Source organism: Taudactylus pleione, unplaced genomic scaffold (assembly GCF_031769625.1).
Source record: "Taudactylus pleione unplaced genomic scaffold, aTauple2 ptg000061l, whole genome shotgun sequence".
Classification (NCBI taxonomy): domain Eukaryota; kingdom Metazoa; phylum Chordata; class Amphibia; order Anura; family Myobatrachidae; genus Taudactylus; species Taudactylus pleione.
Window position 1 is genome coordinate 10206609 of NW_028284463.1, and position 25604 is coordinate 10232212.

General features: G+C 46.7%; 1 protein-coding gene across 3 annotated transcripts in view; it reads right to left on the bottom strand.

The window, feature by feature from the left end:
• Positions 1–657: 657 nt before the first annotated feature.
• The window catches only part of CFAP70 (cilia and flagella associated protein 70), a 78767-nt gene continuing 53820 nt past the window's right edge, over positions 658–25604 (bottom strand). For all 3 annotated transcript variants that reach the window (XM_088464915.1, XM_088464913.1, XM_088464914.1), the window contains exons 18-29: positions 23291–23416; positions 19959–20092; positions 18698–18813; positions 15116–15274; positions 14588–14761; positions 14186–14274; positions 13938–14090; positions 12927–13088; positions 8986–9075; positions 6205–6306; positions 4713–4760; positions 658–1107 (exon numbers count right to left, since the gene is read on the bottom strand). In XM_088464915.1, coding sequence (XP_088321041.1) covers positions 1027–1107; positions 4713–4760; positions 6205–6306; positions 8986–9075; positions 12927–13088; positions 13938–14090; positions 14186–14274; positions 14588–14761; positions 15116–15274; positions 18698–18813; positions 19959–20092; positions 23291–23416 — 1434 coding nt within the window. In that variant the 3' untranslated portion in view covers positions 658–1026. The remainder of the gene's footprint in view (positions 1108–4712; positions 4761–6204; positions 6307–8985; positions 9076–12926; positions 13089–13937; positions 14091–14185; positions 14275–14587; positions 14762–15115; positions 15275–18697; positions 18814–19958; positions 20093–23290; positions 23417–25604) is intronic.

The window sequence follows — 25604 nt, forward strand, 5'->3', positions numbered from 1 at the left end:
ACTCACCTCTCTACCCCACTGTTTCAGTGTCCTCCCCCAATGCAATACAAGAGAAGTACTTAAAGTAAGTACAAAAATCCCGATATTTTTCAGTTTTAGGATTAATTTTTCCAAATTGTAAAATCTTTGGTAGGTTTGTACAAATTTACAAGGTTACATTTTTTTTTAAGTATCTTTTAATAAAAAAAAATAATAATTTAAGGATTTCATTAAAAAAATGGTTTATCTCCCACTGGTTGTTCCAGGCTGCTGGTTTCTCCAAAATTGTAAGTGTTATGCAACTACCATGGCAACCACAGTTACATGGCACATGATGTAGTGAGCAGAGAAGCTTTGGAAGACTCCTATGAGCTGTCTGCACTGTGACCTCCTCCTCTACCATCACATCACATGCTGAAGGTTATGAGCCTGCACTGACTGACTGACTGACTGTGTCGGGTAGCCTCACTTGTTTTACCTCCAGAGAGGTCTTGAAAAGAGATAATGAATTTTAGGAAAACTAGGAAAAATGACTATCAGATGCATGTTCAAAATGTACTTAACTTGCAATTAAAAGTAAAATAAATATAATCTATGTAGGAATTGCTGCTTAAGAATCACTGGACCATTTATCTGCCAAAATATTGCATGAGAGAAAACAATGAACATTCTCACAAACATACATTTATTTGTTGGTCATAATCATTTTCTTCAGCCAGGTTTACATGGAATGTTTACTACTAAATATGATACAAATATGATACAAATATCACATAGAAACTTCCATACATGTCCATAGACAGCGACAGCACCTGTTCTCCTACTGCAGATCCAATATGTTATTATATTAAGTGGATGCAGATGATGTTAAATCCCTTTGCTCTGCTGAAATGGATTTGTCATCAGCATCGGCAGAAAAGCCCCAATATCACAGCTCCTAGTTCCTCTGCAAGAGACTGTGGAGTTTATGTCCAGCCATCAATCAATAAGCTCCTGCTCAGTAGAGGGCTCCTTGACATCTCTCATGTGCTGGTAGAGGTCATGGTGTTAGAATGACGGATCTCCGAACCCAACCTCCTCCTGCAGCTGATGGATCTCAGTCATCAACGTCTGATTCTGTAGATTTAACTGTAAGACAGGATAAAACATATCATATATATAACATTTCATATGGTAGCTCCATCTCTGCCCAACTGAGCTGCGAGCTCAGGAGTCATAAATCCTGCAGAGGCAAATGGGTATATGGTCCTGCACCAAACGCAATAGCTGCTAGCCTTGTATTAGTCTAATACCCCTTTTACACCAGAGCAAAAACACAGGTTATTGCTGGGTCTATCCGGGTCGCAGCTCAGTGTAAAAGGGTACCTGAAAAAAAAAAACCAGGTTGGACCCAGGATGGACCTGGGTAATGATGCAGTGTAAACGGTGCAACCTGGGTTATCCGACCTGGGTCATACCTAAAATGAGCTAATTGGTTGTTGTGTGAAGGTGGTTGACCTGAGAATAATGGTGCATACACACAGTCAGATATGTCAGATGAACGATTGATCGATTTCCGCCTGTATTAAAATGAATGAAATCGAACTAATCTGACTGCAACACATCAGATGTCCGATATCGTTATCTGACAAACGGGAACGCGCATCGTTCATTGTTGCCCACATGTCAGATTTCTCTTTCAGATATGAACGATTGAACGATTTTTAAAATCGTTATCATTCAGATCTGAAGAAAAATCTGACTGTGTGTATGCACCATAACCCAGATCGATGGTGCTGTGTAAACAGTGTCTGACCTGGGTCTGAACCATGTCTGAAAACCCAGGTCGACCTGGGTTTTTTGTGGAAAAGAGCTATTAATGGGGAAAAGGGGTGAAACCACAGTGTCACGGCCAGGGTTTCTCGGCATGGTGGTCACCGGGTATTACCTGTGAGGTCATTGTGGCGAGGGGTCTCTGGCAGCAGTGCTTGTGTTTGGCGAGGGGCATTGGCTGCGCGTGGGTCTGTGCGGGCACATTGTCACTGAGGCCTGGTGAGGCCTGGTGGTGTTTCCGTTCCGTTTGGCATGGGCGCCGCCATCTTGCCTCAGGTTATGTGATTCAAGCTGTCCAATCCTGGTGGGTCATGTGCTCTTTCCAGCCAGTCACAGCGCGGCACCTGGTATTTAGGAAGGTCCAGAGCCTTCATTCATTGCCAGTGCAACGTGTTTCTCAGCTGCGGCTGAGAGAGAGTACCTGTGCCTTACCTGTCTGCCTGGAAGCGCTACTAGCCTGTTACCTTGCCTGCTCCAAACCTGCTGGACTCACCCTGCACCCTCCATTTACCTTTGCCCTGCCTGAGTACCTGAACCTGCTGTTTCCCTGCACCTTGCCTCATACTCTAACTCCCAGCTGGACTTCATTACCTCTGCCTGCACTTCGTTACAGCTCACCAAACCTGCATACTGGACATTTCCTGCCTGTCACTATCTGGACATTCTCCCATTTGCTTCACCACAGTTATCAAGTGCACTTTAGTGCTAAACCTGGACTTTTTCTTTTGCCATTCCCATGTCTGTTAAATCACTTATTAAAAGCTCCACCTTTTTATTTAAATCTGCTTCTGTGTCTGCTCCTATCACCACCCAGGGGCCACAACAAACCCAGACCTTCACACACAGAACCCAAGGAATAGGATACAAAACAACACAGAACAGAAGGAACAAACGGCTGATATTTGCATTCTTTAAGGGACAGTGAATAAATGATAGAAGACAAGTGTTTTGCAGCAATTTAAAGTTGTAGACGATTTCTGTGGCGCATATGAATTCCTGGCGGTGATTTTTGTGTCATTTTATGCCAATTTACAAATTTGTCAAAAAAAAAACCCAAGGGCCGCCATTTTTATCTTGAAATAGGGATATTCCCCTGCTCAGGGGCTACGTACAAAGAGCTGTGTTACTTCCTATAGAGCAATAATGTGGGTTAACTTGCCCGTCTACTTGAATAGCTAAAAAATTTGCGCCCTACCGCGTTAATCTGCGGAAACAGATTATCACGGCTACTTGATATCGCCCCCGTGTAGTGAGGGGAATCTGTAGGAATGCTAGGAATCGGATTATAATACACATTTGTTTGATTTTCTATTAGGCCTTGTTATCCAGAATAGGAGAACATTACGTCCAACAATATAAATTCCTATATGAGAAATAGGATAAATTAAATGTAACACTGTAATACACCTACCATTTCTAATATATACTGTTCCTAATTTTAATAAATATTTAGCTAAGTTCTGCTATAATATATGTGGGATTGTATCACACTTTTTAATTGAGAATTGATAAACCTTATATTTTAATATGAGGTATGTTAGGAATATTGATAACTATTAGCCATTATATGGGGTCATCAGTCCAACTTTTTCCAAAAACTCCTTCTGTTCTTTGTCGAGTTTTATGTCACACAAACCCTACATATAGAATGGAAATGACTTTGTATACAATACACAAGTGATGTGGCTATATATGTAGACTCCAGGAAATAATATAAAGAGTAATGTATCTGTTCTCTACAGTAAAGGAGACTGCTCACAATTCTACCAGCCCAGAGGGGGATGGGGGGGGGGGGGGCAGATGCCCAGCGGTTACCAGACATGGGCCCGTATTCAATTTGGAGCGAAAAGCCGTTTTCGCGTGTTTTTGGCGAAACTTTTTCACGGGTGACGTCATTTTCGCCTGTTTTGCTTTTACCCCGTATTCAATTTGAAAGACTTTCCGCCTAGGCGGAGAGTCAATGGAATGTACTAGGCGAAAAAGTATCGCCTATCAATAGCAGGCGGAAAAAAGTGCAGAATTGGGGTTTTGGGATGCAACGTTGCGGGAACAACCTGCAGCCTTCAGACAGTCCCCCAAAGGTAAACGGTGGTGAAAAAAAAATTATTAAAAAACAACACTTCAGGACCCCCCAAAAAATGACTTTGAAAAAGGGGGCAGAAAAAAAAATTTGGTTGCAAAGTTAAACACTAGTGAACTTGACTCTGGGGGGGTCCCCAAGTATGCCCCAGGTGATTTTTTGATTGCAGGGGCTTGCGGCAGGTGGATTTTTCATGATTTTTACAAGTACACTTTAGCAACTTTTAAATATGCAGACCCCCATTTTCATGTACCCCAAATTTGCTGGGAATAGTTATTTTCTGCAAAAAAACCTCCTGAATACTATTCTGCATCACTTTTTGAAAAATGTTATTTAGCAGCTATTGAGCCCATTTTAAAACCCCAAATACCTTCAGCAAGCCAAATCAGGGGGTACATAGGGAACCCCCATGTCAGAGCATCTTTTGGGGGGTGTCAGGCTGATTTCCCCAAATCTGACAGCATTTTGCGCCTGTTTCAGTTTCGCCAGGTGCTGTTTTCGCCTACTTTCATATTGAATACAGGGTAAAGTGGGCACACGTGCGATACTTTTCTGCCTACAAAACAGGCGAAGTAGGCGGAAGGTGCAGGCTGCGAAAAAGTATCGCGACTCGGCTCATATTGAATACGGCTCTTGCATATGTACTTCTGTTAATAAAGGTACATGACATAACACAACAAAAGTACCACTGAATTAAATGCATGGTGTTTGGAGCATTGCTGGTGTACGGGTGATACATGAGGGTCTATACAGTATATTAATGGTGGTCATCATACCCTCCCTCCTGCAGCAGCATAAGTGGGAGCCGTCTGCACGCTACACACAATGATAGGGCACTAACCTTCCGTGTATACTTGTACGACTGTTCCGCCTCCAGCTGTCTTCCAGTCTACAAGAAACATCACATGTCAGTAACCTCCGGGTCACTAGTAATCCAGATAGCTCACAGGCCCTAGCGCCCAAGCTCTTATACAAGCGCATAGCTCCAGGGTCTCGGGTTTAATATAAGGATCAGTAATGCAGTGACTAGCGTTGGACACTGCCGATGATATTTTCATTACAGGGCAACAATTTATTCCTTGTTTCATTAGTGAAACCCGGTCCCGAAAGTGTACATGTCTACACTGCCATAATGCTGACATCAGGGGCGTACTAACGCCAGAGGAGGGGGACTGTGTGCAGTGAGCCCCCTCCTCTGGGCAGTAGGCTACCCCCGACCCCAAACCCCGCATCTTACCTTATGCCGGCAAGCAGGTGGCATCTTCGCAGTGATATAAGGGAAGATGGCGCATGCGGGCAAAAGAGCAAGAGCTCTGTGTCAGTGCCATGGTCTTCACTTACGCTGCGCGGCGCCAGCTTCTCTCAGAGGTCGCTGGGATATTGGCGCTGCAGAGGGGGAGGGACCCGTTTGCCGGTACAAGGTAAGTACACTCTGGGTGCAGGGTGCCAGGGGCCTGTGTGCACCGCACAACCTGCACCCATTATAAATACTCCTACATGTGACATGTTCACAATGTTGACATCTAACCCGTAAACCTAACCCTAACAGTAATGTTAACATTTTTCACCGGTTGCCGACGTAGTGAATGTCGACATATGGCTGTACACCTCTCAAAGAGCAACAGAAATGAATTCCAAACAAGTCTGGTTTAGCGTTAATTATTTTTGCCCTTTGAAATCCACAGGCTGCTTTGTAAACCCGACATATAGTGACTCCGGGCCTGATTCATTACGGATCGCAACTGCGATTGCAATAGTGATTACGCCTGCAGTCTCACTGCGATAGTATGCTTATCCACTGCGATGGCTATGCCACCGCAGCACTACACAAAGACGCCCACTTTACCTTACACACATCCGTAATCCTTAGCAAGTCTGCATAACATCGGTAACATCGAGGACCATCGCAGCCTCACACACACTTTCACAAGCTCTGACCTTACTCAGGAATTGCTAACCTGCGTAAGGCATCACAGTTGAGCATTTATGCACGCCCATGCAACGACGTTTAAACGCAACTGGCTCGCCTGCGTGTAGCCGACCACCCACCCATGTCACCACCCCCAATCAGTACTTCCTGTCAATCACTCTGCGATGGATTGCAGTGGAGTCTTCGTGCACACGCACTGTGATGCATATGCATGGGCAGAACGCAACAATCGCAGTTGCCATCCTGCTGAATCCGGCCCTCTATCCTAGATCCCTCTGCCTGTGTTAGCACTGATGTAGGGAGACACCAGGGATGTGCACAGAGTAAGTGGCCAGCCGTCACCATCCGTGTACAGTAATCTCCTCTGATCTGTACGGTGTCCCCCATTGTTTAGGTCACTCACCTTTAGACAGACGAGAGCCAGGTACCCCCAGACCTCGGCGTTCCTGTTATTCAGAGCATTGGCCTCTGAGAGGGCGACCTCAGCGTCCTGCATCTCCTCCAGCTGTGCAGGGAAAAGAGGAATCTATGGTAAATGCCCTGCACACATGGGTTAGGGTTAGGCACTAGGGGGAGGTTAGGGATAGACTGCGGGAGGGGAGGTTAGGGTTAAGCACTGGGGGAGAAGTTAGGATTAGGCACTAGGGGGAGATTATGAATAGACTGCGGGAGGGGACGTTAGGGTTAGGTACTGGGGGAGGAGTTAGGATTAGGCACTAGGGGGAGATTATGAATAGACTGCGGGAGGGGAGGTTAGGGTTAGGCACTGGGGGAGGGGTTAGGATTAGGCACTAGGGGGAGATTATGAATAGACTGCGGGAGGGGAGGTTAGGATTAGGCACTGGGGGAGGAGTTAGGATTAGGCACTAGGGGGAGATTATGAATAGACTGCGGGAAGGGAGGTTAGGGTTAGGTACTGAGGGAGGAGTTAGGATTAGGCACTAGGGGGAGATTATGAATAGACTGTGGGAGGGGAGGTTAGGGTTAGGTACTGGGGGAGGAGTTAGGATTAGGCACTAGGGAGAGATTATGAAAAGACTGCGGGAAGGGAGGTTAGGTACTGGGGGAGGAGTTAGGATTAGGCACTAGGGGGAGATTATGAATAGACTGTGGGAGGGGAGGTTAGGGTTAGGCACTGGGGGAGGAGTTAGGATTAGGCACTGGGGGGAGATTATGAATAGACTGCGGGAGGGGAGATTAGGGTTAGGCACTGGGGGAGGGGTTAGGATTAGGCACTAGGGGGAGATTATGAATAGACTGCGGGAGGGGAGGTTAGGATTAGGCACTGGGGGAGGAGTTAGGATTAGGCATTAGGGGGAGATTATGAATAGACTGTGGGAGGGGAGGTTAGGGTTAGGTACTGGGGGAGGTTAGGATTAGGCACTAGGGGGAGATTATGAAAAGACTGCGGGAAGGGAGGTTAGGGTTAGGTACTGGGGGAGGAGTTAGGATTAGGCACTAGGGGGAGATTATGAATAGACTGTGGGAGGGGAGGTTAGGGTTAGGCACTAGGGGGAGATTATGAATAGACTGCGGGAAGGGAGGTTAGGGTTAGGTACTGGGGGAGGAGTTAGGATTAGGCACTAGGGGGAGATTATGAATAGACTGTGGGAGGGGAGGTTAGGGTTAGGTACTGGGGGAGGTTAGGATTAGGCACTAGGGGGAGATTATGAAAAGACTGCGGGAAGGGAGGTTAGGGTTAGGTACTGGGGGAGGAGTTAGGATTAGGCACTAGAGGGAGATTATGAATAGACTGCGGGAGGGGAGGTTAGGGTTAGGCACTGGGGGAGGAGTTAGGATTAGGCACTGGGGGGAGGCTAGAGTTATGCTGGCCGTACACTAGGACGATTTTCGGGCCGAATGCATGATTACACGATGAATCGTGTGGAAACCGTGTACGATGCACGCTCCCGCAGCTCTTATATCGTATCATTTGATCAGATGTGCAGCCCAGATTATCCATCGTATCGTGTGCAGATCGTGCCGTGTATTTTGTGCATGCGATGCATCGTGCGTCCGAGCGGCGTCATTTCATGTCGTTTCAATCACTTTTTCCTGATGAGTGCGTGAGGCACATGATCGATCGTACAGCAGATTGTGTGCGAAAAAAAACAACAAATCGTGCTGCCGGGACTACCAGGGAGCTCCGGGGAAAATCGTAAGGTGAATCTTATCTTATGCTGGTCGTACTAGTGTATGGCAAGCATTAGGCTGCAGGAGGGGAGGTTAGGGATAGACTGCAGGAGGGGAGGTTAGAGTTAGGCACTAGGGGGAGGGGTTAGGCACTGGGAGGAGGGGATAGGATTAGGCACTAGGAGGAGGGGTTAGGATTAGGCACTAGGGGGAGTGGTTAGGATTTGGCACTAGGGGGAGATTAGGGTTAGGCACTAGGGGAGGGGTTAGGATTAGGCACTAGGGGGAGGGGTTAGGATTAGGCACTAGGAGGAGGGGTTAGGATTAGGCACTAGGAGGAGTGGTTAGGATTAGGCACTAGGGGAGGGGTTAGGATTAGATACTAGAGGGAGGTTAGGGTTAGGCTCTAGGGGAGGGGTCAGGATTAGGCACTAGGGGGAGGTTAGGGTTAGGCTGCAGGAGGAGAGGTTAGGGTTAGGCACTAGGGCGAGGGGTTAGGGATAGGCAGTAGGGGGAGGTTAGGGTTAGGCTGCGGGAGGGGAGGGTTAAGGTTAGGCTGCAGGAGGGGAGGGTTAGCTTGCTGGAGGGGAGGGGAGGGTTAGGCTGCAGGAGGGGGAGGTTAGGGTTAGTTTGTGTGAGGGGAGGGTTAGGGTTACTTTGCTGGAGAGGAGGGTTAAGGTTAGGCTGTAGGAGGGAAGGTTAGGGTTAGTTTGTGTGAGGGGTGGGTTAGGCTGCAGGAGGGGAGGTTAGGGTACGGGAGGGGAGGGGTCAGGATTAGGCTGCAGGACGGGAGTTGAAACCACATAGATTATCGCTAGAATGTGCAATTTTACCCTTTCATCGCTGACTCTGAACCAATACCAATACAGCAACATCACTTAGGCACAGCTTCGCTCAAATATATTGGTTCAGCCTTCAAAATGCCTGCCCCAGCTGTGTGCATTCATCAGGTGTAATAAATAATACAGGATGCTCGCAGTTGGTTGTGTGAAGAGTAAAAGTGAGATAGAAGTGACAGACAGTGTGGATTATATATTATACAGAACATTACCCTGTAACAGGCGATGCCGGCGCCCAGCCAGGTCTGGCAGGTCGGAGTGCGTTTACAGGCCAGCAGGTACGTGTTCTTGGCCTGGTCATACTGTCACAGGAAGAAAACAGAGACACTGTACATTAATTCAAGCAACCAGATTTCCTATGGGAACTCAGACTAACAAATATCTAGTCGCACAAGAATAACTCCTAAAAAGGAGAATAAAGACCCTCACATTTATATATTATAAAAATCAATATCATCAAATGAGGGGTGCTACCAAGGACATCTACATCCAAGGACATCCAATTTGACAGAACTTTTGATAATAAGAGTCGCGTATATTAAGACCCTTCTCAGGACAATCACATATGACTACATAGTGAGAGTCATATGTGATTGTCCTGAGAAGGGTCTTAATATACACGACTCTTCCTATCAAAAGCTCTGTCAAATTGGATAACTGTGACCAGTGCGGTGCGGTGTTCCCAGAGCATTACATTGTGTGTTATATTTGCATATTTCCCAGCAGCATCCATGTGTGTGCTAAAAAGATTTATAATATTATGCTCAAATTGAGAGTGTTTTTGTAATAAATGAAAATGAAAATATAAATTGATATCACTCTTGGGCATCATATCAAATATATAAGGATGATAGACTGAATTTTAGTAAAGTGACCCACACATGTATCACTATAACCATATTAGTGATTTATGAGAATCACCTTTCAATTGATTATCGTTGTATGAGTACTAAATGATAGCAATATTTTGAATACACTTAGGGGACATATTATTAGTTTTGTCCTAGTTATTGAAACATCATTTGAGAACTGACAACATAATAACACATGGGTGACTCCTTGTGATTTAATATAAGTTTATTAATATTGAATAGAATCCTTGATAGCCTTATTTGAGACTATCATATACATATTTGTATAATCAGATACTCAAATTGTATGTGATACATGTTGGATGTCATAACTTACTGTAATTATCACATTGTGACGTAGATTTATAGGGTATTAATGTGCTGCTTTTTTAATCACATTTCTTTATTTTCACATTCACTTCTATATATTTTTTAACCAATTTTCGCTGTTCTTCTTAATATTCAATAATAAAAGTTATATTTTAATATCCAATTATGTGCACCAATAGGGACATTTCATCCCTTTCCTCTTCTTTTTTGGTTCCTATGGGAACTGCAAGCACAACGGCTTTATATATTTATTGTAGGGATGTGCAGGCTCGGATAGGTTCGAGTTTGCACGCTGAGTTCGGATTTTTCCCTCCAAAAAAACGGAACTCAGAAAGAGGCAAAACGTCGTCTAGCATGGACGAACATCATCATTCCAGGACAGGAATGATGATGTTCGTCCATGGAAGACGACGTTTTGCCTCTTTCTGAGTTCCGTTTTTTTGGAGGGAAAAATCCGAACTCAGCGTGCAAACTCGAACCTATCCGAGCCTGCACATCCCTAATTTATTGTAATCAGCAACAGCTAATGATCTCAGGGACATTACTCAGAGACTGGCGGGGAGCTGCAGACAAATTAACACCAGGTAGAAAGCAGCCTCATGCATTGTAGTAACCAAAGGAAAGTTCAGCTTAAAGGGACTTTGTTAAACTTCTCCCTGATAATAAGAGTATACAGCAGCTTTTGGATCCCTTTGTTGCAGCGTAGATCCGCACATGTGTAGCCCAATGGCCGCACATGCACTTAGGCACAGGTCCAAACACAGCGAGGAGGAACATTTATATTTGAAGCTGTATCGCCATTAATAATAAATAGGCTCCTAAATCACATTTTGTATCTTCAAAGTTCCTTTTGGTTTGGAAGCATTTTATAACTGATCCCTCCCACGACAGACTGTAATAGGGCATATTGAGGCTGTAGCACTGTACCCATATCCTCAGAGGGTCCAGCTGGACAGATTAACGGGGGGGGGGGGGGGGGCGACAGGGGCATTTGTCTCTGGGTCCCCACACGTTAAGGGCCCCCACACCCATCGGGGTTAAAGTGGGTTGGAGGAGACGGAACCAGTTCCGCCTCCTCCGGCCCACCTCAGCCCGGTGCCGCATGGAAGCTCTATTTGCCTGGCGCCCGCTGAGATTTTGTAACCAATGGGCGCCCGGCTCTCTCCTCACAGCGGCAGCTCTATTAGTTGGGGGCGGGGCACTACTGTTGGGGGCATTACTACTGGTGGCATTGGGGGCAGTTCGTGCACATTTAATAGGGGCCCCCACAGACCTTAATCCGGACCTGGTAAAACCGTAGTGCAAATGCTCATTAGACATAGGAGACCACATGGTTTGGTACTGAAATGCATAAATGAGATTTCATTTTGTGAGTCTGGATAGTAGTTAGATAAAAGGGGAGGACTGAAATAAAAAGGGCGTGAGAAAGCATGGGGATGTTGCCACGCCCCATTGGAAACGCCAGGACCTTGCGCAGAAGGAGCGCAATGTCCAAAGGGGACATGGCCACTCCATCTTAGGTTACATCTCCCGTGTCAGCCAGGCCCGTGTACTTTGTACCCGCCCTCCGCTTGGCACCCCTGGCTTTAGAGAGTGTTCTCTGCCTTTCAGGAGGGAACTTTTCTCCCTGCAAAATGACTTCAATAAAGCTGAGCCAAGGAGAGAACACATCCAGCTATGAATGGATAGAGGGAGACATGGTCCTGGAGCACTGACAAGCTGAAGAGTTGATGTGATGTTTACCCTGTCCGCACTGTGGATTTTGCAGACTTAGGCCAATTAGTGTGCACCTCGAAATGCGTTTGGCAGACACCTAGGTGCAATCGCACGCACTAAGGAGCTTTGGCGGACGCAGACTTTCTGTCCATGAATGAGCGTTTGTGAGTATTTTATTCATATTGTTATATCTTGCAGAGCAGGCTTCCCCCACTAGCTTCAGCCCTAATTAGAGGGTGAGGGGAGCGGTATTTGGCAGTGGGGGATCAGGAACGTGGCATAGTACGTATGAAAAAGGTCATATATAAGGTTTAAAATATCCCTACACCAGCATTCATCTCCTAACAAGCACAATAGTGAGCCAGATAATAATCATAGGAAACCGTCTCCAGGTATCTGTCGCTTTCTAATCAAGGATCGCTGTACAGTCATTTCTTTAATGAGGAACGAACAGAAGGTGAAACACAGAACTCTCTGAAGATGGAATCTATGTGTAGTGGATCTGGCAGGAAGATAACACGAAACCTCCATACGTCTCCACTGAGTGTAATGGCTGGAATAAGGGAAGGTGAGAACGTGGTAGTTTAGTTCCTGCTTTATTGCTCCACTATTGTCAATGGTGTGATATGATCGGGTTAGGGGGTCCTTCTCCTGGGGTAGATGGACACCCCCTTACACACACAGCAGCCAGGAAACATAAAATAAATCCTAGCCCGGCTGGGCACTGACTAGACAGGTAATTTCCTCTCTACAAGTGGCAAGGCCTACTGCCTCACCACAAACACAGCACTTTCAACAGGTCCCAGTGTCTCTGAACAAACCTCAGTGTCTGTTCTCCCCAGGGTGTGTGAGACACTGCATCAAAACTCTTACACAGCTATATTGAGCCACTTCCAGGTGTAATCCCTAATTAGCCTGCTCTCAGGCTGAAAGGCCTAACACCTGAAACGGCCCTGTGGATGGAGCCCTCCCTTCACCCTCACATCCACACCCCCAGGACCCATTCTCCGGCTTTTACCAAAAGCCGACACTCAGATCTGTTTGTAAAACAGACTCTTCCTGGGGGTTAAAATACACATTACAGGAATCTGGGACACATATACACGCCATCCCTAACTTTTCCAGTGCTCCCATCACAATAGATATAAACCTAGTAATGTAGTCACAAAGACATCGACCAGCGTGTGATGGAGACACTGGGCCAGTTATGGCTTCAGATGGAAGAACACAGACATTGTAGAGGCATATGGACTTACCTCTCCTTCTTGGAGGTAGATGGACCCCAGGCGGAGGTAGACAGAATGCATCTCCGAGGCGTCAGCCACCAAGCTGAGGGTGTGCTCATAGCATTCCCGGGCCTCGCCCTTCCAGCCGCTCAGGTAGCGTAGGTGCCCGGTGACAGCCCACACGTCAGGGTTCTGTAAAAGGGTGGCGGAGACTCTATTAGCGGCTGACACATCACATTCATTTCCCCCTGGACATAGCCTGACCTCCTCTCACATGACAGCAGATTACAGGAGAAATATACAGAGAGACCCAGCAACAGCTCTGGGGCGATTCAAGAAGAATTCCATGAAAAATGTATTTTGTAACTAAGAACTCTGCATGGACAGAAAAGCGGAGACCCACAGCCATGTCAGCAGAGAGCACTCAATCAGCCAATCACAGGGATTCTCTAGTGCTGGTGACCGTCATATCGTCGTCTGGTTTATCCGCCTGACCCTTACCACCCGCAGATAATATGGCTTTCCTGGAGGGTATGCCTGGACAGATGAAATGCACGTGGGTAGGAGCACTTTACAGAAGTTTAAACCCTGATGCTATAGAGAAATGGCTGAAAAAGCAGGACTGAAACCAGAGACAAAGCTATATACAATGGGCCTGATTTAGAGGTGCACATAAATCGCTGCCGCGTCTTCCGCTGCATCCGCGTCTGAGTCTTCATGATAATGCCGCAACCGATTGTCTGCCTACTGAGACGCTCACAGGCAGCGGCGTTAATCCGTCCCAGTGTGTCTTTTGAATGCGCCTTTATCTGCCTTAACATGGCGTCCTGTGTCAGCGCTACTGAGTCTTGAGACGCAATCCCTGTCAGCAACACGCCCGCATCTGCCTAACACCCCCTTGATACCTCCCTGGAACGCCCATAAAAATACAAGGCTCTGCCATTCCCGGCGGTAACTATGGGAACACGTGCGCAGTGCAATTTAGACGCAGCACTTTATACATAAAGAGGAAGAATGATCATAGTAATAATACGGGCGTACCTGGTGCTCTATCTCTGATGCCCTCTGCAGGTTCTCACCGGCCACATCATACTCTTTCCTCCGCAGCTGCATCTGGGCGCACATCAGGTGGTAGCTGCAGCTGGGACCCCCGTCTGGGCACAACAGCTCGTGTGACAGCGCCTTCTGCACAAACTAAACCCCCCCCAGAAGTGGGATGGACACGTCAGTAATGTGTGGGCGAGCCTGGCATGTAATGAACTTTTCTTATCTCCATCATACACACAGACCTGGGTGGCATTGACCTGTGCCAGGAATCTCGCCGCTTCCATGAAGATGCTGCTGATAATGGGGGGAGAGTCTTCGCTGGTGCCATCACCTGCGGACATAACACACGTCGTTACCATGGAGAGTTGGCGCCGTATAGGCTGATGTTATACTAAATAAATCTGCCGCAATATGTTACTAGTTTACAGATCCTCAGTGTTATGACTGTCCAATGACATTGATGGAGGTGCCGATGTTATCCGCGGTCAGCCAGCGATTCCCCCCCCTCCGTGTTTCCGCTATCTGTCTTCCATGATTAGTGTCACCGTACAAAATTATATTACAGAAGAATTGCAAATGAACTATACTAATACTAATGTACCGGAAGGCACCAGAGGGATGATGATCCCAATAGAGACACCCACCCTTGTCAGCTCTAGTCTTGATCTTAGTGACCATCGATGACGGAGACCTGGGCGCCGGGTGTGAGGTATTTTCCTCCAGGGGTCGGGCAGCTACGGACAGATCTTCTGATGCAGACTGACCTCCAGGGGCTGTGGGAATATTCCCCTCTGTGACTTCTTTTCCTCCTTTGGAAGCTGAACTCGTTTACAATAAGAGAATACATCAGAATTTCCCCTCTACATCTGCACAATCAATCTACTAATCAGCTAAGAACAGGAGAGGATGTTAGTAGGTTCCTCCTTTAAATGATCCAAACTATGGCACAAACAGCGCCCTTTGTTACCCCTGCCAGTGGTATAGACATAGCCGAGGTTGGGGCGGGGAAGGGTAGGCGATGCTAGGGGGAACAGATGCTAATGTGTTGCCTTCTTAATTTTCTTGATATTCTCACAAGAGGCATCTAGCATAGGGCACCGAAGCGTCCTAAGTGCCAGCCGGCAGCCCTGTAGCTGAATACACCTGGAGGGAGGGTCTGGTGCTCCTGTTACCTCTCTCCCCGGCTTCTCCAATCACTGTCCTCCCACTGGCTGGAGAGTCGGACCGAGCCGCAGACCTCTCTGTGGCCAGCTCAGCCTGGTGTAGTTTTCTGGCTTCGGAAAACGCCATCTCCATCCGGATGTCATTCCCCTGGATCTCATACAACAGGCCTGCAGGACGCACAGGGAGGAGAGAGCGCCGGTTACTCGGCATATTAATATAACTGACATTTATAGCGTCGCCAATAGCTTCTGTTCTGGGGATATTTTTACTCCACTTAGAGTAAAGTGATTTTAATGATGGAACAGCATTCTATAATATATTATGTTGTGACATAAAAACTAACACACAGGAGGCAGCCATTTTGTGGTTTGAGCCAATATTCACTGCAGCCAATCCACTTACTAGGAACCAGTGCCTTAATGAATGTGGGTCATGGCTCATGAATAATGGTCATGGCTCATGAATATTGGTCATGGCTCATGAATATTGGTCATGGCTCATGTATATTGGTCATGGCTCATGTATATTGGATATGGCTCATGTATATTGGTGATGGCTCATGTATATTGGTCATGGCTCATGTATATTGGCAATGGCTCATGTATATTGGTCATGGCTCATGAATAATGGTCATGGCTCATGTATATTGGTCATGGCTCATGAATATTGGATATGGCTCATGTATATTGGTCATGGCTCATGTATATTGGTCATGGCTCATGTATATTGGATATGGCTCATGTATATTGGTCATGGCTCATGAATATTGGTCATGGCTCATGAATATTGGATATGGCTCATGTATATTGGTCATGGCTCATGAATAATGGTTATGGCTCATGTATATTGGTCATGGCTCATGAATATTGGATATGGCTCATGTATATTGGTCATGGCTCATGTATATTGGATATGGCTCATGTATATTGTTCATGGCTCATGAATATTGGTCATGGCTCATGTATATTGGTCATGGCTCATGAATATTGGATATGGCTCATGTATATTGGTCATGGCTCATGTATATTGGTCATGGCTCATGTATATTGGATATGGCTCATGTATATTGGTCATGGCTCATGAATATTGGATATGGCTCATGTATATTGTTCATGGCTCATGAATATTGGTCATGGCTCATGTATATTGGTCATGGCTCATGAATATTGGATATGGCTCATGTATATTGGTCATGGCTCATGTATATTGGTCATGGCTCATGTATATTGGATATGGCTCATGTATATTGGTCATGGCTCATGAATATTGGATATGGCTCATGTATATTGGTCATGGCTCATGTATATTGGTCATGGCTCATGTATATTGGATATGGCTCATGTATATTGGTCATGGCTCATGAATATTGGTCATGGCTCATGAATATTGGATATGGCTCATGTATATTGGTCATGGCTCATGAATAATGGTTATGGCTCATGTATATTGGTCATGGCTCATGAATATTGGATATGGCTCATGTATATTGGTCATGGCTCATGTATATTGGATATGGCTCATGTATATTGTTCATGGCTCATGAATATTGGTCATGGCTCATGTATATTGGTCATGGCTCATGAATATTGGATATGGCTCATGTATATTGGTTATGGCTCATGTATATTGGTCATGGCTCATGAATATTGGATATGGCTCATGTATATTGGTCATGGCTCATGTATATTGGATATGGCTCATGTATATTGTTCATGGCTCATGAATATTGGTCATGGCTCATGTATATTGGTCATGGCTCATGAATATTGGATATGGCTCATGTATATTGGTCATGGCTCATGTATATTGGTCATGGCTCATGTATATTGGATATGGCTCATGTATATTGGTCATGGCTCATGAATATTGGATATGGCTCATGTATATTGGTCATGGCTCATGTATATTGGTCATGGCTCATGTATATTGGATATGGCTCATGTATATTGGTCATGGCTCATGAATATTGGTCATGGCTCATGAATATTGGATATGGCTCATGTATATTGGTCATGGCTCATGAATATTGGATATGGCTCATGTATATTGGTCATGGCTCATGTATATTGGTCATGGCTCATGTATATTGGATATGGCTCATGTATATTGGTCATGGCTCATGAATATTGGTCATGGCTCATGAATATTGGATATGGCTCATGAATATTGGATATGGCTCATGTATACATGAAGAGCCTCAGAAATGTCACTGGTGATAGCTGCCTCAGTTGTGTGAACATAACAAGTGCACATTACATATGATAGGGAATTATACATTCTCCAGTGCTGGAGTCTGAAGACCTATTATACCACTAAGAGCCGTATTCAATTTGAGCCGAGCCGCATTAACTTAACGTGGCCCTGACTTAACGCCGACTTCGCCTGTTTTGTAGGCGTTAAAGCATCGCGCGCGTGCACGCTTTACCCCGTATTCAATTTCAAAGTACGCATAAACAGCACCCGGCGATACTGTAACTAGCGGAAAGTACTGTAATTTTTGAAGAAATCAGCCTGTCACCCCCCAAATGATGGTCTGACATGGGGGTTCACTATGGTACCCCCCGATTTGGCTTGCTGAAGGTATTTGGTGTTTTTAAATGGGCTCAATAGCTGTTAAATAGCGTTTTTCAGTACCTGATGCACAATAGTATTTAGGAGTATTTCTTCCAGAAAATAACTTATCCCAGCAAATTTGGGGTACTAGAAAATGGGGGTCAGCATATTTAAAGTTGAAAAAGTGAAGTTGGAAAAATCGTGAAAAATCCACCTGCCGCAAACACCTGCAATCAAAAAAACACCTGGGGCATACTTGGGGACCCCCCCAGAGTCAAGTTCGCTAGTTTTTAAGTTTGTACCCCAACATTTTTTTTTTTTGCCCCATTTTTCAAACTCAATTTTTGGGGTGTCCTTAAGATTTTTTTTATTTTTTTTTGACACAGATTACCTTTGGGGGACTGTCTGAAGGCTGCAGGGGGGTTCCCGAAACGTTGCACCCCAAAACCCCAATTCTGCACTTTTTTCCACCTGCCATTCATAGGCGATACTTTACCGCCTATTACATTGCATTGAGGCGGAAAGTCTTTCAAATTGAATACGGGGTAAAACCAAAACAGGCGATAATGACGTCATCGGCGGTAACTTAACGCAGATCCGGACTTAACGCTTCAAATTGAATACGGGCCTAAGTATTGTGGAAAGGTTACTCCAGGTGTTTTAAAACCTTGCGTTTTCAATCCCAGTAAGTATCATAGTAGTGGTCACTGACAGCTTCTAAGCTTTAATCTATTGTCAACCGAGTGCTGCCTCCTGAATCTGCCTGTATATTAACTCCGAGCGTGTGTGTGTGTGTGTGAGAACAAGTAATAACATTAACCCATCATACAATTAAAAAGAATCATCTCCAGTTTTCCTTAGTCAGTGAAACGCGTTTCGCAGTGTACCGTACAGCTTGTATCAGACTCTAAAGCATTTTTTTTTAGTAGTCGATCCACTTACAAATTGTCCGCTCCCCCTGGGTGTAATTGACATGAAGGACAGGTGGAAATATTTCTATAGTGATGCAACTTTCACTGCAGACAGATCACACATACCCAGCATGGTCCAGGCCAGCGCACTGCTCGGGTCCACACATGTAGCGTCTTCTAAGAACACCTCTGCCTCGCCCACGTTGTCCGCCAGAGCTGCTACGATGCCGCACAGTAACAAGCTGTACAGAGAGCAAAGTGTCATTCCTAAATACGCACACGTCAGCACCACGGGCCGTCAGCCTCATCTCTGGGGAAATCACATACGTCCCCCCCAGGTGCTGCCACTCAAAGTCTATAAGGGCCGGAACACAGAATAAACTGGGTCCTCTGAAATTCATATTGGAACAGACAGCATTTACATATAGCCATTACTAAATAATGATCAATGTGAGGATGGACACTTGTATATCTATCTGTGGGCCTGATTCTGACCCGCTCGCGAGCGCTGTACGCTCGCAAGCGGGTCGATGGTGCGGAAGTGCGCATGCGCACGACGGAGGGAGCTCCGTCGTGCGCATGCGCAAGACCCGGCGAGCGACGGGGAATCCGTCGCTCGGGGTCTCGTACCAAAGGGGGCGTGCTGTCGATGGTGAGTGACAGCACGCCCCCTTTGGTGGGCGTACTGGGGGCGTGGCTGCCAGACGGGGCGTTCCCATGGGAACGCCTAGCGTCTGGGTCCGGCCCCACTGACATCAGTAGTGATGTCAGTGGGAGTGATTTTGGCTCTGATAGAGCCAAAATCACTCCAGAGCTTGTGGCAGCGAGACCCTACCGCAGGGTCTCGTCGCAAGCCCGATGGTCGCGATGGTCTTGACCATCGCGACCATCATCATGGACGCTCACATAAGCTGTGGGTGGTAACCCACTGCTATGCGAGCGTCTATGAGGCCGCTCCAAGTTGATGTAGGAGGGCCCTGATTCAGAGCGAGTGCTCTGGTCAGAGCGTCCGGCTCTGAATCAGGCCCTGTGTGCGAATGAGTCAGAATCTATGTACGAAGGGATACGATGCAGCGGCCGCAGGTTTTTTTTTTTTTTTTTACTCCTGTCCTGTAATTAATTTCTCCCCCACTGGTCTTCCCGTCCCCTATAATTCATTTACAGCCACCCTCCTATATACTTTGATTCTCTGCAACCATCAGCTCCTTACGTGTAATGAATCCTCCCCCCACAATAATCTCTTATAATTTATCCCTCGCTGTGTTTTATTCTATCCCCTTTGCAATGACATCTCCCACCCCCTCTAGCTCAGCCCTCCTCCCTCTCCAGGTTCGCCCAGTTACCATCCTGCATCTGCTAATCACAGCCTTATGCTGAGCTCTGTCACCTGGGAATATGATCGTAGTTTAAGAGCAAGGCCTCGTGGAAGCATTCCTGTGCTTTAATGTGGTCGCCGACCAATAGCTTGAAACTCCCATAGTCTAGCCAGTGATGGAGGCAGTGGCGGTCACGAGCCAGTCTCTGTAGAGGAAAGGAACAGAAGAGGATCCATTTCAGTCACTACTCACTATTCTCCTTTTACTATATAGCATCAACCTATTATGTAGTATTCACATCAGCATCCACTAGCCCAGCGGCGCTTACCAGGGCCGTAACTATGGTGGTGCGACCAGTGCCATGGCACAGGGCACCGCAGGGCAGGGGGTGCTGTTCGGGCCTGTCAATTTTCCTGTTTATTATCATTCTCTTGTAGCTTTCTCTTATATCATCCCCAGCATCTCCTGGCCTCCCCTATCTCTTCCCTGGCCCTTCCCCATGAGGCCATGGCCCTATTTATCCCCAGCATCTCCTGGCCTCCCCTATCCCTTCCCTGGCCCTTCCCCATGAGGCCATGGCCCTATTTATCCCCAGCATGTCCTGGCCTCCCCTTTCTGTTCCCAGGCCCTTCCCCATGAGGCCATGGCCCTATTTATCCCCAGCATCTCCTGGCCTCCCCTATCTCTTCCCTGGCCCTTCCCCTTGAGGCCATGGCCCTTTTTCAGGTGCACTTATGTCCTTATTTAAAAAATGGGGGGCACCAATGCTCTCTCTGGCACAGGGCACCAAAAAGTCTAGTTACGGCTCTGGAGCCTACAATCTAAAGTTACTATAAAGGCACAGCAATGTACACACACGCACATGGGTTAATCAGTCCAAAGCCGTTTCACCTGGAAGAGTTAAATATGGGGAGAGCATACGATAACAAGAATATAGAACCCTGCAGTTGCCAGGGAAACGTTAAATATATTCACAATGAGAACATATTGGTCCTTATTATGCAGAATTATCCCTGCTTTGATCACAGCTCTGATTATTTTAGATACATCTATGAGAGACCTAAAAACAAGTAATAGGCAGCGGGTGCTTCTCCAAATGGAAGCTATCACCAGACCTAGAACCCTGACCTGAGAGCCTCAATACTGGGGACAGGATGGCTGTTAGTACACTGTGAAGTAGGGACAATAGCTACAGTATAGCCTCAATGTGTCCTGGCCAGATACGTACTCACCTGTCTACGCCTACCACTTCTTACCTAGTGTATGGAGTAGGGGTGGAGTGGCATCACCTGTCCAATGGGATTGTGACGTCAATGCCAAGCCTCTACCCCCAGCCCATTGCACACATGGCGGGCCAATACCTGGCAGCTCTGCAGGAAGGAATCTGCCAATGTCAGTGGCCTGTTGCTCAGTGTGCGTTTTAGGTGCCCCCTATACCCTGGCGCCCTGGGCCTGACATTCCCTATAATAACACAATATGTAACATAGCAGGAGAGAAGCACAACAATGATAGCAAACACCTTATTAATACTGTAAATGTACAAATATTCATTATAATATTGTATTAATAAGGGACAAATACAAATGAAGGGAATTTCTAGTGAACTGTAGAACATAAAGGGACCTATTTATGGAAACGGGCTTCTGACAAAGGAGATAGAAAGTCTATTCCGGCCAGACTGATGAAATGCCCGGCTCCCTGGTGATACCGGCTGGCAGCAGTAATCAGAGACTTGGCTATTTACGGCTGGTCGGGGTCCCTTCTGCACCAGTGAATTTCAGAACGTAATTGCAATTTTGTCATAAAAAATATTCAAGCACACGTAATAAAGACGTTCCCCTGTCTTCTGATCAATAACTGAAGCTTCACTGCGCAAATGTCAGGAGACGAGTGGTGCTTTGGGGGCTGTAGGTTGGACGTTGCTGCGATGAGGTCGTTGTTTCTGCTTTGCATATTTTCTGGAGTATGTGCAAAGCAGCCAAACTAACGGCACATCGCTCTTACAGGGGTGTCGCCACAGATCACGTGCTTGGAGTACAAGTAGGCGCACTGGCACCCATAAATTACCACAGCAGGTTCCGCAGATGTCGTGCTCTGTAAATGACCCTTAATGGTGGCAGCCATTTTATGGGTGGAAGCAATATTCAATAGAATGCATTAAATCATTAGTAACCAACAACATCAGTAAGCTACATACTGCATATTCACGAATATTCTTTAAGCCCATAAAATGTCTGCCTCAGATTGTCGCCGTGAAGGCACTGGATGCTACTGAATCCATAGGCTGCAATCTCTGTAGTATTGGTTCAGGCCCCAAAATGTCTGACAATTGTGTGTAGGAAATATCAGCAATACCACAATAAATTGTGAGGTGAGTGTGTGTTTTTTTTTTTTTTGACATAAATCACTGCAGCAGGCTATAAGAAGAAGCTTGTTAATTAATCTTCTTGATTTCTCTCTGTAGGCTGCGACTAGTGATTTATAATTCTGCACAGTGTCTTGGGCTACCATGGTAACCACAGTCACATGGCACATGCTGTAGTGAGCAGACAGGCTTAGGAATGTCTCTCTGAGCCGGGTATACACGCCTCCTCTTCTCCCCTCCGCCACCACATGACATGAGCCTAAATCTGTGCGCGTGTGTATGGCAGCCGTATATTTTGAAAAAGATATGATGATTTGTAGAAGGACCGCTATGTCTATAAGACACCATGCTTAAAATGTACTTAACTTGCTTTTTCAAGAGAGAAAATGTATAAGGGATTGATGCTTTAGTTAGTTAATTGAAAAAAATACACATAGATAGGGAGACCGATGAGTGGTTCAAATAAAACTTTGGTACTTGTGTACTTTACGGACTCATTGCAGAGAGAACCCAAGTGTCCTACGCTCATTATTATTATCAGTCATGGTAATGTCTAAATCCCCTTCATGGAGAGGACCCTGACGTCATCAGCCAGTGTCCAGCATCATTCCCAGTGTCCAGCGTCATTCCCTACCATCCAAGTGGGCACAGAGGGGGGGAATATAACCTTGTGGCGAGGGTAGCGAGCCACCGAGCCCGAAGTGTGGCAATCGCAGCAAGCCCACGTGGGGACAACTTTCGGTACTTGTGTACGTAAACTATACAAATACCATTTCAAACATTCATTGGGTTCTCCCTGCAATGAGTACGTAAAGTACACAAGTACCAAAACTTTTTGTCGCATCCGTTTTCAGCTAAGATGCATTTTCGGGCGTAAAATGTGCTCAGCGCAAGCCGGGGCAGAAGGGACCTGGCGAGAAGGGCTGTCTGGTGCGACTGCAGCAATAGTGTATGAGGACACATCTGTAGTCCCTTTAATATTTAAAAATGGTGAAAGACAACACACCCGTTCCGTACAATGGAATCTATCTCCTTACCTCCTGGTAATACATCTCTGCCATATCAAAGTCCTCATTCATCTCAGCTTCCTTGGCGAATCGTAAGAGCTGCTCAGAGTCCGTCACAGGGGCCGAAGGGGGTTCCTCTCTGTCACCAAACAGGTTCTGTCGGATGGGAAACACAGTAGCTGCTAACTAGGTCCCTGTCAGCCGTGGTCCCTGCTCCATGGTAAATCAGGCATTATCACAGTCCCCATAGAGAGCGATGGGAACTGCTGCTGCTGCGATCACTATTATTATTATAATCATTAAAATTATCTTTAATTTCTACATAGGCATCACCATACAGGGTAACATTAGGTATACAGGGAACATAGATACAGATAATAATCAAATTGATTTAGATACATTATTGAAACCCGTTATCTGCTGCAGCAACCCTCCTAAATTGCCATTTGCAGAGGATTGGGTGCAATTTTTAGTTTGATAAATAAGCCCCTTGGTGTCCAGTGAGGATATCTGTAAGCAGAGGGGGTGCTGGCAGGCGCTACAACAGCTGGATGCAAAAGCCGCCTCTAGACAGAGAGAGTTTAGCAACAGCTGAAAAGAGACCGGATGTGATGTACAGCACTGTACTTAACATGTCTTACGCTGGGCCCATCTCTGGGGTTGTGCCTGGCATGCTTAAAGCGCTAGTGCACTCACCAACACTTCCTCTGTCCCCCGGATTGCCACGCGTACCCTCAAAGCAGTGAGTAGCACAAACCTCAACCTCTTACCAGTTGGGCATTACCTGACTGCTGTGACAGGACAGTCCCCTAAAACCGACCAGTTACAGCTAAATCTGGCAGATGGAAGGTACAGTGGACCTCATTCAGAGGCGGTCGTTAGTTGCAAGTGGTCGCACTGAATCAGGGCGGCCGCTTGCATCCTGAACGACCGCCTCCTTGTCGATCGGTAAGCTGTGGGTTACCGCCCACAGCTTAACGACCGACCAGGTGTTCACCATCGCGACCATCGGGGCTTACGACCAGACCCTAAGGTTGGGTCTGGGCACTCGTAAACCCCAGGGAGCTTCCTACTCTGAATGATGTCAGTGCGGCCGCCCACAAAACGGTAGGCGTTCCTAAAGGAACGCCTCCATTTTGGAAACCACCCCCCGGCCCGCCTACAAAAAGGGGCGAGCTGTCGATCAACATCGACAGCCACCCTTTTTGTAGCGAGTTTCTCTGTCGCTCCGGGGCTTGCGCACGCGTAGTGCGGCCGCTGCGCGTGAGCCGGACTAACCATCGAGTCGGTTGCGAGCGCATCGACGCTTGCGACCGACTCTGAATGAGGTCCAGTATGCTATAGGCCACCCTGAGCAGGGATCTCACAAGGCTATCACCAGATAACACTGTTGTAGAGATCTCAGAGGTTTCAAAAGTAAATGGAAGAACATGTTTGAACTTTCATACAGAGACACGTGTGACACCACAGTCACAGAGTGATAAGGTGACAGCAGCCTCACATTCACCACTCTGTGCTCTTGTCAACGTTTAGAGAGGCTTGTATTGGCTCTATGTTGGTCTAGATCAGGGATGGGGAACCTCAGGCCTGGGGGCCGTATCAGTCCTGCGGGATCATTTGGTCTGGCCCTCTGAGCTTTTTTCTGCTAGCCTCATCACCTAGGATGTCACCCTGCAGCCAGAATCTATGCAGCAGTGCCACCTGGAGCATCCTTAGGAAGCGTCAGACGGTCAAACCGCTGCCCGTACAGCTCCCTGGAGCATCCTCAGGATGCTCCGAGCATTGATGTAATCACCGGCGATTGTGGCCCCACCCCCGTGTGACATCACATGAAGGGGGCGTGGCCTGCACCGGACCCTCAAATAATGTTATATACATCAAAATGGCCCTCGGTAGAAAAAAGGTTTCTTACCCCTGGTCTAGATCCTACCACTACCCAAGGATAAGAACATGTTAATTGAGCTGAAATACTTGGTGCTGCTGTTAAGATTCTAATGCTCTGTAGCCAGTATAATCCTCCACTCTCCTGACGCGTTTCAAGTCCACACCGGGCTCATTTTTTAAGAAAAGGAACAGTATGGACTGGAAACACGTCAGAGGAGAGGATTATACTGCAAACTTTTTCCGATTGATGCGTTCTGTGCATGCGTCTGCATCACAGTGCTCGTGCGCAAATCACCCACTGCAATCGGGACTGCGATCGCAGTGACTACGCAGAGCGAATGACCGGAAGTGCCGTTTGTGGGAGGTGATGAGGGGAGGGGAAATACAGGCGTGCCAGTGCATAAATTATCCACTGCGATGCCCTACGCAGCCTGAGGCCTGATAGCGTGCGTGGAAGTTA